The sequence below is a fragment of the Hemicordylus capensis genome, chromosome 5 (genome assembly GCF_027244095.1).
Source record: "Hemicordylus capensis ecotype Gifberg chromosome 5, rHemCap1.1.pri, whole genome shotgun sequence".
Classification (NCBI taxonomy): domain Eukaryota; kingdom Metazoa; phylum Chordata; class Lepidosauria; order Squamata; family Cordylidae; genus Hemicordylus; species Hemicordylus capensis.
In genome coordinates this window covers 190098018-190110163 of record NC_069661.1, presented here as the reverse complement: position 1 = coordinate 190110163, position 12146 = coordinate 190098018, and the positions used below count along the sequence as shown (strand labels likewise).

Sequence of the window (12146 nt, the reverse complement as noted above, 5' to 3'; positions counted from 1 at the left end):
AGACCTCTCCATCCCCTAAGAGGCTTCCACATATAGAAACCACTTGCTTGGATCACCCAATACTGGACTATGGTGCCACTGAAACATTTTGATGCACAGCATTTCTCATGTACCTCCATTTGAATGTGGTTTCTTTTTAAAAGAGACTGTGTTGACCATGTCCCATTCAGCTTCATAACTGTTCGTATGCTCTGGTCCCCACAGAGTCTTCTCTTTTGGAGTCTGTGCCCACTCAACAACGGAACTGGAATCCTAAGTAAGATATCACAGCAACATCATAAGCATTTTTTTTCCTTGAAATTAAGTTATAAAATGCATGTTATTTCTCCACTAAAATCATTCTGTATTTAAGTAAGTTTTGTGTTTAAGATGCTGGTCAAAACCAAACTGAAGCTAAAACCAGAGTAAGCTGAACTATAATATTCTTGGGAGACAGGTAGAAACTAAGGATAGAGGCAGGAAGTTTCAGTTTATGGCTCAGCTCAGAACAGTAGCACTTTCTTATTTAAAAAAGGGAAAGCAGCCCTACAAATAATTGCTCAAGAAGTAGTCACAATCAACCCTACATGTGCCCAAGCAATTTGTCCTCTCTTACCACCACCACTCCCATCTCCATGCTAGTGACTCTGCCAGTTACCCTGCCCTGGCCTGGTTGTGGGCTAAACCCATGGCAGCAGGCACAGTTCCTCCCCAGCCCCAATTTCCAGCCTTAATTCTATAGTAGAAAGGATGAGTCACATGCACAGTGGCACATGTTAAAACAAGCATAAGCCATCAAGCCTGAACAACTAGTTCACTACTTTTACACCTAGTTCACTACTTCCTTGGAGCGATAGGTTCTTAGATTGGAAGGGAGAAGTAGCCGTTGTTGCAGCTTTCAGAGCACAGCGCAGTTAAAGAACTCAAAACCTGCACTCTTGTCTTGAGAATCCTATTAATTTAAGTTATATTAAAAAAATCAAGAAGCACCATCATATTTAGCTCTCCAAGTTCTTTATGGGGGTGGGGGGCGGGGATGAATCTTGGGAACAAGATGGTGGTATGCCTGGTTTAGTCAAGGTATTTAAGGATGCTGCTTGCAAACCAATCTGAATTAAGACCACCATGCGTTTGAGGATATCTCCAACATATTACTATCTACAGAACAAAGAGAATTGCCAAACTGCTTATATCGTAGAAAGGGTCCAAAATCGCTTAACAAGAAAACCTATCTTTGATGATGTTATAAAATTTTATGTACTGTCGTCCCTCCTCTACCACGGTTCTCCCAATCATGATCTTGAATATACGTGATTGGGAAAATAAGACCTCCCTCACCAACTGCAATTTGAATATCCGCGAATCTAGTGGGTTTTCGTTGGCACGAGAGGCGGGGAATTTGTGGAGAGTCGGAAGGCCATCAGAGGGGAGTTCAGAGAGATGGCAAGAGGCGGAGGTGAGAGCTGTGGGAACTGGGGGCTGTATGTCTTCTGTCTCTTAACTGCTGCTTTTGCACCGTAGGGGGGCTGAAGGCTGCTGTGTCTTCACAGCATTTTGGAGGCACTGGAGTGGCATTGGAATTGAGCAAAGAGAGATTGGGAAAGGCGGAAGTGAGAGCTGTGCAAATTGGGGGCTGAAAATGCCGGGGGCTATAATGGCTACTGTGTCTTAACTGCTGCTTTTGCACTGCTTGCTGAGGGTGGGAGCCTTCGTGGCTTGAGGGGCTGCATGTCTTCTGTGTCTTCATTGTTGCTTTTGCACTACTTTGTAGAGAGAAGAAGAAAAGCGAAGGTAAGAGGGAGAGAGGGAGAAATCAGAAAATGGGTCCAAAGCATGCAGGCAAGGGAAAGGGAGAAACTGTGGCCAAGCGGGCAAGGAATGTGATGTCCCTGAAGGACAAGATCAGAACTGCCTGAGGGAGGGCCAGAGCAACAGCACAGTTGGGAGATTGTTTGGGGTCAATGAATCGACCATCCGCAGCATAAAGAAGGAGGAGGATGCCATCAAAGGCAGTGTCGTCAGTGGGACCCAGTCCTCCCTTAAAGTCTCTTACATGCTGTGGGATCCCAACATTGAGGAAATGGAGAAGGCCCTGAACAACTTCAGGGATGGAGGACCAGGCACAGAAAAAAGTCCTTCTCAGCACCTGCATGATCTATGTCAAGGTGCGGTGGATCTACTGGCACCTGGTAGAGAGTTCTGGAGAGGGAGACCTTGACAAATTGCAAGCCAGCAAAGGCTGGTTTGAAAACTTCAAGAAATGCTTCAGTCTGCACAACGTGAAGCTTGTTGAGGAGATTACCTCCACAGACCATGAGGCTGCAGCTGCTTTTCCTGCTGAGCTGAAGAGGCGGATAGAGAAGAAGGGCTATGTGCTGGACCAGGTGTTCAACGTGGATAAGACTGGTCTCTTCTGGAAGAGGATGCCTAACCGTACCTTCCTCAACAAGGAGAGAAGGGTTCCAGGATTCAAGGTTGCAAGAGACAGGCTGACCCTTCTGTTCTGTGCCAATGCCTCAGGTGGCCTCATGGTCAAGCCCATGCTGGTGTACCGGTCCAAGAATCCACTGGCACTGAAAGGCAAGAACATGAACCACCTCCCTGTGTTCTGGGCTGTGAACCACAAGGCCTAGGTAACGCGCTCCATTATCAAGTCTTGGCTTAACGACTGCTTTGTGCATGAGATGGAGCGCTACCTAAGAGATAAGAACCTGGCCTTCAAGGCACTGTTGCTCTTGGACAATGCACCAGGGCATCCTCCAGACCTACTGCTTGACCACCCCTATGTGGAAGTGGTGTTCATGCCTCCAAACACCTCATCCCTTATCCAGCCGATGGACCAAGGCATCGTCCAAGCTTTCAAGAGTTATTACACCAGGCAGAACTTTGAGCACATAGCTGACCTGATGAATGGAGACCCCAACAAGACTCTGAAGGAAGCCTGGAAGGGCTACAACACTGCCCATGCCTTGATCATCATCAAGGAGGTGGTGGATGAGGTAAGGAGCAGCACCCTGAGTGGCTGCTGGAGGAAGGTGTGGAAGAAGGCTGTGAGGGCCAACACTACTGTGTCAGCTGTGGAGGAAGAGGTCGGGAGCATTGTGGCTTGTGCCAGGCAACTTAGCAATGAGGGGTTTGAGGACACTGAGCCGGCTGAAGTTGCTGAGCTCCTGGAGTCATACTGAGATGCTCACAAAGCAAGATCTTGAGGCCCTGATCAAATCCTCCAGTGATCAGGAGGAAGCGGGTGAAGAGGAGGAAGACAGCAGCGCCACAGCAAAGTTGACGCTGGAAAAGATCAACCAGTTCCTGAACTATGCCTCAGAGCTGGCAGATGAGGCCGTAGACATGGACCCCTTCATGCAGCGCAGCCTGGCATTCAGGCAGGGACTGAATGACCTAATTTGGCCCTACACAGAGGTTCAAAAAGACCTCCAGAAGAAAATGGCACAACTGACCCTCCAGAGCTTCAAAGGAGCGCAGCCTGGCAGTTTGGGGAGCACCTGTGCTGCAACAGAGGATGCATTGTTGTAGGACAAGGGTGCTCGTACCCCCCTTCCCCTTAAACCCCCCGAGCCACTCCTCCCCTCCCCATCCCTCCCACAGCTCCCTTCTCCCCCCGCCCCGCCTATTGCAACCCACCACATCCCTTCTACCCCTCCTCTTCAGCATCCTGACCATCTGCATGGCTGTTAGGTAGGAAAAGCTCCTCATTAAGATTTCTTGTGTTCTGCTGACTCCTGGTGATTTTAAAGTCCACTTGAGAGGTTTGGGGGCTTTCAGGGATTTTCAAGAGGCTCAATCTGCTCATTCCTGTTGAGTTTTGGTGATTTTAGATGTGGGGTTTGGGTTTTTTTGGCATTTTTCCTTGATTGTTATGTGATTTCACGGTCACAGTTCCCCTAAACCACCACCACCTTTCCCCATTGACTTCAATGCCTCACCAACTGCAATTTTGCCAACTGTGAAGTTTTTGTGGAATGGAACCCTCGCGGTTGGCAAGGGACGACTGTATTTTGGAGTGCAAATGGAATTATACAAGCTACTCCAGGCACCCAGTTTATGATGTTTCCTGCTAAGGCCTTTTGAGCTGAGAAAGCTACACATTCCTTTTCCACAGCTCTCTTTAAATTTCCATTTCCAGTAGGTGAATCTGTGACCAAGACAATAAGAGTTGTCTGTACCAATGCAGTATTAAGGGAAATAATGGTAAGCTTCAATAGAAAAATGCTTCCTCCCTCTCATGACCAAGAGGTCAAATATCAGTGGATCTGCATCAACAGTCAGAAACTACTAAATGACCTGTAAGCTAGTTTACCACACAGTTGCAGGAAAGAGCTTCTGAGGATCAAAGGACAGTTTTGTTTTACTTTTAAAAGCAAGTTTTAGAAATTTCAACATAGTTGGAAGTAATCAACATACCTTTCTAGCATATAGTATATTAGAAGAGTCTAATGAGTCATCCACTGGTTTCCAATCTACTATCACTTCAGTATCCTACAACATATAAGTTATACAGTTATCCAAATGCAACTCAGTAATGCAATTGTTATTTGTGTTCTATTTATAAAAATAAAGAGACCAATTACTTTACACACATGCAGACTACTCTCCTTTGCCAGTAAAACATTCACTTCTCACCCTGCAGAGATAATAAACTCACAGAAACATACTAGGAATGCAAAAGACAGATAGAAAGTTGTTGATGTAACACCTTTTCTATGACTCGCAGTATTCCAGACAGCAAACTGTCCTGGTCATCATTGTTTCCACTGGAGGAATGAATGAAAACCCCTTCTTGTTCATATATAACCTTTAAAGAAGAGAGAGAGAATAGATTAAGGAGAGTTGTCTCATAATTGCATGACGACAATTTGATGTCCTGAATTGATTCTGGGTACAAGACCAACTGCTATAACTCCACCTGAGCCCTTCGGACAAAGTGACGAGACCCACCCCTGTCACCATGTGACATCCTCATATAACCAAGTGGAGCAGTTATGCTGAAAGAGGCCACAACAGTGCCTGCCAATATATACTGGTGGGGCTGGGAACAAACAGAATGGCAGTGTTGCAGTGGATACTCTGTTCTGAACCACTGCTCTGAAATGGTGCCACAAGTATTCACATATTAATTAATTTTAATATTAATTATTAAATTAAGCCAGCCTCAATTACTTTCATATATGAAAGGGAGAAACTAGCACAGCTTAAAGAGTGGAACCTGATTATCAATGAACTAGCTCATGACAAATTGACAATTAAAGACATTGGGAGAAATGAGGAAGAAAGCAAGAGGCAGGTTGGTTTCTGCTCAGTGTATGTATCAAAGAGAAAAAAAGGAATAATTTGACAAGACCAAACTGGGACAAAATCCTGACATGTACAATAAATATAAAAAATATCACGGACACAAAAGAGAGCAGTCTCAAAAACAAAACAAACAAGCTGCAGGTAGCTGTGTCAGCCCATTAAGGAAAAGTATTGCCTTCTCTTTTCCATTTCTAATGTTTCTACTTGGCTACTTGAAGAGCCTTTGTGATACAGTAAGGGGAAATGGCACAGTGGGGAAATGGCTTGACTATCAAGCCAGAGGTTGCCGGTTCGAATCCCTGCTAGTATGTTTTCCCAGACCATGGGAAACACCTATGGGACTATGGGAGAGGAGAGCTGGCCTTGTGGTAGCAAGCATGACTTGTCCCTATAGCTAAGCAGGGTCTGCCCTGGTTGCATCTGAATGGGAGACTTGATGTGTGAACACTGCAAGATATTCCCCTCAGGGGATGAAGCTGCTCTGGGAAGAGCAGAAGGTTTCAAGCTCCCTGATTTCTCCAAGATAGGGCTGAGAGAGATTTCCTGCCTGCAACCTTGGAAAAGCCGCTGCCAGTCTGTGAAGACAATACTGAGCTAGATAGACCAATGGTCTGACTCAGTAAAGGGCAGTTTCCTATGTACCTATATCAGGCAGCAGTGACATAGGAAGATGCTGAAAGGCATCATCTCATACTACATGGAAGGAGGAACTGGTAAACCCCTCCTGTATCCTGCCAAAGACAACCACAGGGCTCTGTGGTCGCCAGCAGTCGACAATGACTCACTTTAAGGGGAAATTAATATGGTGGAGGGTTTGTTTGTTTAACTTTATAAACAGATCCAATCACAGGCCAAATCAGACCACAAACTATTTAGGGCTTCAGAAGGAATGACGGAGGAAATCTTCATGGGAATTTTTTTCAAATCAAAGTTTTCCAGAAAACTCACATTTCTGCATCCAGAAGAGTTCTGGAAAACAAAAAGACTTGTTTATCACTTTGTGACGTTTATTGCACCTAACAAAGATAATACCCTACTGTTAATTTTGAGCAGAGTTGGGAAGCTGGTGCAGTGGTTAGAATGCCAGGTTCAAATTGTGTCCTGCCATGAAGCTCAGAGTTACTTTGGGCCAGTCACTCTCTCTCAGCCTAACTTACCTCACAGGATTGTTGCAAGAAAGAGGGAGAAACTGGACACACACACACTCACTCGTTTCATTTTGGAGCAGATACCCCTTGGCCTTCACTATAACCACAGCTGTATTTCCCACAACTGACTATGAAGATACCTTTTTTATCCTTCAAAAGCATCATGTTGATACTTTGTACAATAAAATATGGCACTATAACTAATACTAGTAACAGCACTGATCCAATATGGCAGTTCAGCATAACATAAGAACTTAGCATCTCACTTATCCTTCAATTACAGACAAAGAGAAGAGACAGAATTCTTTTGAGTACTTATTTTAAATTCATTCTCACGCAAATGTACTACACAAAGGTATTCAAAGGTATACTCTGCATGTCCTTTGGGATGAGAACATGTAGCTAATCATACCAGCTTATTAATTTCTTTGTTGGACATTTAAGCAAGAATGACTGCAATTTAGTTAGCTGTGATAACAACAACAAGAAAAGATGGAGTAGACTCCAATTTCAGTCTCTAGTGTGAAACATATGAAACATTTCCAGGCAAAGATTGCAAAATAATGGAGTGTGGAACACACATCCCTCAAGGGTTTTTCTCTACATCAGAAAAAAGTGTGGTAATACCTGGGCTAGGAAACAGCAAAATTGTAGTCAAAATACAAAGTTTCACCTTGGGGCAACAAACCAAGAGTAATCTGTGTACTGTCCACATTTTTCTTGCCTAGCTATCTCAAGCAAAGCAGACTTTTCTAAGATCTCTCATGCAAAATTGGGTATAGTAATAACCAAGAACTATACTGCACCCTTGTTCATTACAGCAAACTTCAAGTTGTCTAACACACACACACCCTGGATAAGCTGTATGATCATAGTGTTTGTATGAGGGCTTACAACCTCAGTGTATCTCAAAGACCCATATATAACTGTACTATATTTTACATTCTGACTATCAAATACAGGGCAGTATTTTTTTTAGAACAGTGATAAAAATACAAGCATAAATGAACCTAGCAATAAAACAACAAGAACAGCAGCATTTAGAAGACATGAACACAGAGTGAGTATTGAAGCCTGGAAAAACCATGAACATGCTGTGGCTGCCTGATGCTTAAAGGAAAGCAACAACAGAGCCAGGCATGCTTCCCTAGGCAGCGCATTCCATACCACAGTAAAGATAAAGAGCTCTCTTGCTGTCCAAGGGTTGTACGTATGTTGTGTTCGCATTCCATTACCTTGCAATCTTTCATATGTCACCTCACACTAGAGTCTGCTCCAACTTACTTTATAGCTTAAACATAAAACACAGAAATTAGTTAGCTGGCATACAGTAATTAGTTGTATGATGTCATCCCAAAGGGCATGCAGAGTGTCCTTCCTGAGATGGTAGCAACCATCTAAATTCAAATAGTGGGAGAAACAAAAGGAAAGCATCTGTAGATGACCACAGTGCCCAGGCAGTATGTGAGTCTTGTGCGTTGAAGCGTTCCTTTAGGTACCTGGGTCTCAAGCCATAAATGCTTTCTAGGTAAGCACCAGAATTTTGAATTGCACTAAAAAATGGATCACAGCTAGTGAAGCTCTTCCAAAACAGATATGGTGAAAGCCTCTCTCTACCTCTGGGATACCTCAGTCTCCAGTGATTATGCTTGCTCTAGGAAATTGAGAACCTGATCCCTCAGGGGAGAGTGCAACTTCATTCTGAACAAGCTGTATCCCAACTCCCCAGATAAATCAATCCACAGCACCTCCATCTTGTCGGGACTGAGCTTCAGCCCGTCACTAAATTCAGGCAGCAGATCAGCACTTCCACTGCCTCAGCTTAGATCTTAAAGAGAAATAGAATCTAGTATTGTAACCACATTGGTGACACTTCTTCCAAATCTACAGATGAGCTCTCCCACAACTTCATATAGGCATGGAAGCATCTGGAGAGAAGAAGGATTCCTGAAAACCCCCACAACGTAAGTGCCATGGGGTTGAGAAGCAGTGCCGCAGCACTATCTTCTGAAAACAGTCCTGCACATAGAAGCAAAGCCACCATCTCTCTATGCTCCCAACCTATTGTTGATGGTATCAAAAGTCCCAAGAAGTACAGAAAAATCAGGTGTACTCCCTCAGTTTCTCTTCCAATGTAGTTGGGAGATGACAAAGGCAGTCTCCATTCCAAAGTCTCACCAGGGCAATCAAGGCAGTTTCCATGCCAAAGCCAGGCCTAAACCCAGACTTGAACAGGTCTAGATAATCTGTGTCATCCAACAGAACCTTGAACTGCATAGCCCCAACACCCCCAAGCTCCTTGTCCAAGGAAGGATACTTGCAACTGACCAGTAGTCATTAAAATCCTCACAGTCTAGCCATGTTCCTTTAAGAAGCAGTCGCAGAGCTACCTCCTTCCAGGCAGCTGGGTTCACATGCTCTCACAATGAGCCATTAACCTTTAGGACCCAGCCAGCCAGTCTCCTCCCACTGAACATCATCAACCATGAGCGACAAGGGTCAAGCAGACAAGACATAGGCCACTCATTCCAAGAACACTGCCCACATTTTCAAGCCGCAACTACTGAAACAGATCCCACAAGACCAGACTAGTCAGAGCTCTAGACACCTCCGATTGAACTGCTAAACTTGTGGAGTCCAAGTTGTGGCAGATGTGAGCAATTCTACTTTCAGTGTTCAGCACATTATTACAGCAGGCCTCCAATCCTTGCAGGCCATGTTGAAGCAGGCCACCATTTAGAACAACTCTACTGGATGAGCTCTACTCTACACTCCAAGGATGAATGGTGGCAGAGTATTGTTTCTTCGCCACTACCACCACTACAGAGTAACCTCAATAATGAGCTGTGTTGGGCAAAGTTTGCCCAAGCTTCTTGATCACCTTCCACTCTTTAGTATACCAGAAAGCAGTACTTTGGGACTGTACTACTCAGCTACAGGCCAAAAACTGCAAGAAATCCTAACTTAATGTATACACTGATGGGGTCCACATTGACACTAACTATCCATGAAAGCAATGGGGCTGAGGATGTTGGACAGCTCAATACAAATGTCAACACAGTGACCAAAAAAAAAAAGGAAAATCCATGCTAGGGAAGGTATTGCAATAGTTTTTATATAAATCTATAACAACCACACTTAGAGCACTGCATACAGTTCTGGTCATCTCATCTAAAAAAAGAATATTGTATATCTGGAAAGGGCACCCAAACAATCATGAGACTGGACACCAAGTTTGTCAGGAGGCTGGTACCTTATTCACATCCACCAGCCGCCACAAGGACTCCAAAGGCATCATGGGGGCACTAGAGGAAGGAAAAGTACACATTGGAATCCAGTGCAGGGTCCAGGAGGGGTGCAAGCAGATGGGCTGCTTGTCAGCTGGTGAATCAGAAGTGGTCCATCAGTTTGGCAGTAGGTCTCCTGAGAGCTTGGGAGATTTTCCTGCAGTGTTAAAGGCAGGCACAGGATTGCCTGCAGCACTGGCATCTATTCCAGGCACAGGTTAGGGAGGCTGAGGAGGTATGGGGCAGCAAGTCAGAGGGCTGGGCTCAAATTTAACCCCAAGAGAAAGCTGCCTGGGGGAAAGAAAATGAAAAAGAATGCTGAGGAACCCCCTCCCTCTTCCTTAAACTGAGGCTTCCAAGGGCATAGATTGGGACAAATTAGGATGGACAAAGAGGCTACCAAGGGAGCCAGACCAAACACACCTTTTTACAAAAGACATAATTTATTAGACTTGCTGTTATAAGATGTGGTGATGGTCACTTCCTTAGATGACTTTAAAAGGGGATTAGACAAGTGTACAGATGACACATCTGTCACTTGTTATTAGCTATAGCAGTTAATGGAATCTCCATGTTCACAGGCAGCATGCCACTGAACACCAACTGATTGGGGGCAACATCATATTACCTTCAAGGCCTGCTGTGGGCTTCTCAGAAGTATCTGATTGGCCCTCATAGAATGTAGAATGCTTAAATAAATAACTTTGGTTCAATTCAGCAGGGCCCTTGTGTTATGACTGGATTACACATGATGAGAGCAATAACCCTGTTAAGAAGTATACCTAAGCTCCTAGTCTAGTACCTATAGTATGTAGTATAGGCCTGCATAACATAACGCATGGGGGCCAGGTCCGACTTTTTTGCTGGCTCACAGGTAGGAGTATCCTGCAGCAACAGCAGAAGCCATGAAGAGCTTAACCTGTCCCACTGACAAGTGGCAGTGGCTCAATGCATTTGGCCACTCGAGACCAGATATCATCCCTGACCTGGAGCCCACACCATCCCTCTTTCCCCTGACTCCAACCCTCACTTTCATTAATAGTTTTAATAATTAATTTTAATGTAGGGATTAGGGTGCTGAAAATTGACCTCAGCCTCCACACACCATGTCATGGAGGTTCCAGCTCACCAGGGCATTTGAGTCGTGCGCCCCTGATATCCCACAATCTGATACCAAGTTAGTGATGCCCAAGATTCAAACCACACATTATACAAGAAGCACCATTAGGTCTTCCATCTTTTTTACATTAAAGTGGCATCCATCAGGAGGGGACTTCAAAATGAGGACCCTGACATGCAGGGAGAATATTTATCCATTTTCCTTGCAGCCACAATCCCAATGAAATTAGCCCTCCTCCTAAAGCTACTATTGACTTCAGGAGAGACGCTCTTATTGTTTCTGATCCCCTCCCCTCCTATGGTTGCTATTTCAATGTTAAAAACCCACTGAAGTCAATAGCTAAAGCACACCTAAGTCTGTACAAAACTGCAGCTTTAACACAAAACATATGAACAGAATTAAATAAAACATTTCTTGAATCACACAGAGACTAGTAGAGCTTTTTAATTAACAGAAGGTTTCACATTTATTATCTCATTAACCCTAACAACCAAAGTAGGTTAATCTGAGAGACCACAGCTTCCCCAAGCCATCTGTAAGTTTCATGATTATCTAGCAAATTCAACACCCAATATGGCTGAGAGAAGTTTTTGGGCGTCCAAGCCCTCTATTCTATACATTATATAACACTGGTCCAGGAAGAACACTACATATATGTAGCATCTGCTATGAGAAATGCACTGCTGTAATCAAGGAGAATCCCCCTTATAAGATTTCTCTCACTGAAATAACATCTCTCTCTAGATAACTGAACCATCTCCACTCTTCTGCTTTGAAAGCCAGACTACCAAACCTATAAAGAACTCCCTCTTGTCTACTTGCCAAATACAGTATTAGAGTTTTACCCTTTAAATGCCCCACCTCAGTGGCATTTCATTTTGTGACAGATGACAGATCAACTTCATAAGAAATAACCTCTGTGGCACTAAACATTTCGTCAAGTTACTTTTAACACCACAGTAGCTGGCTGGAGATAAAAGATTATAAAGAGTTTGTAGTCACACCATGCAAATCCATTTGTTTGCTTGCCTTAATAGGTTTCCAAAGCACTTTTTGGACACCCAACCAAGTAATGTTTTTTGCTCTTTTTTTAAAAGCAGCAAAAGGAATGACTTTCGCCACTTCCCTCCCTTTCAGATACGATGTACAAAGCAGCAATCCTAAACACTTTGACAGCTGTAAGTCAAGAGGGTGGGTGATAACAACTCCATACAAGATAACACACATAAGAGAATGCAGATCATCTTGAACACCGTTCCTAAACCCAGACGTTCTCTTCCAAGACTCTTACAGCCAGAG

The 12146-nt window shown here is 44.1% G+C and overlaps 1 protein-coding gene across 4 annotated transcripts in view; it reads right to left on the bottom strand.

Annotated features, from left to right (window-relative positions):
* Nucleotides 1-12146, bottom strand: part of TBC1D15 (TBC1 domain family member 15) — a 50856-nt gene that overhangs the window by 38192 nt on the left and 518 nt on the right. For 3 of the 4 annotated variants that reach the window (XM_053251946.1, XM_053251947.1, XM_053251944.1), the window contains exons 2-4: nt 4694-4792; nt 4402-4476; nt 114-252 (exon numbers count right to left, since the gene is read on the bottom strand). In XM_053251946.1, the coding sequence (XP_053107921.1) occupies nt 114-252; nt 4402-4476; nt 4694-4792 (313 nt within the window). Of the gene's footprint in view, nt 1-113; nt 253-4401; nt 4477-4693; nt 4793-9693; nt 9746-12146 lie in introns of all 4 variants that reach the window. The other variant, XM_053251945.1, reaches the window with a different exon arrangement.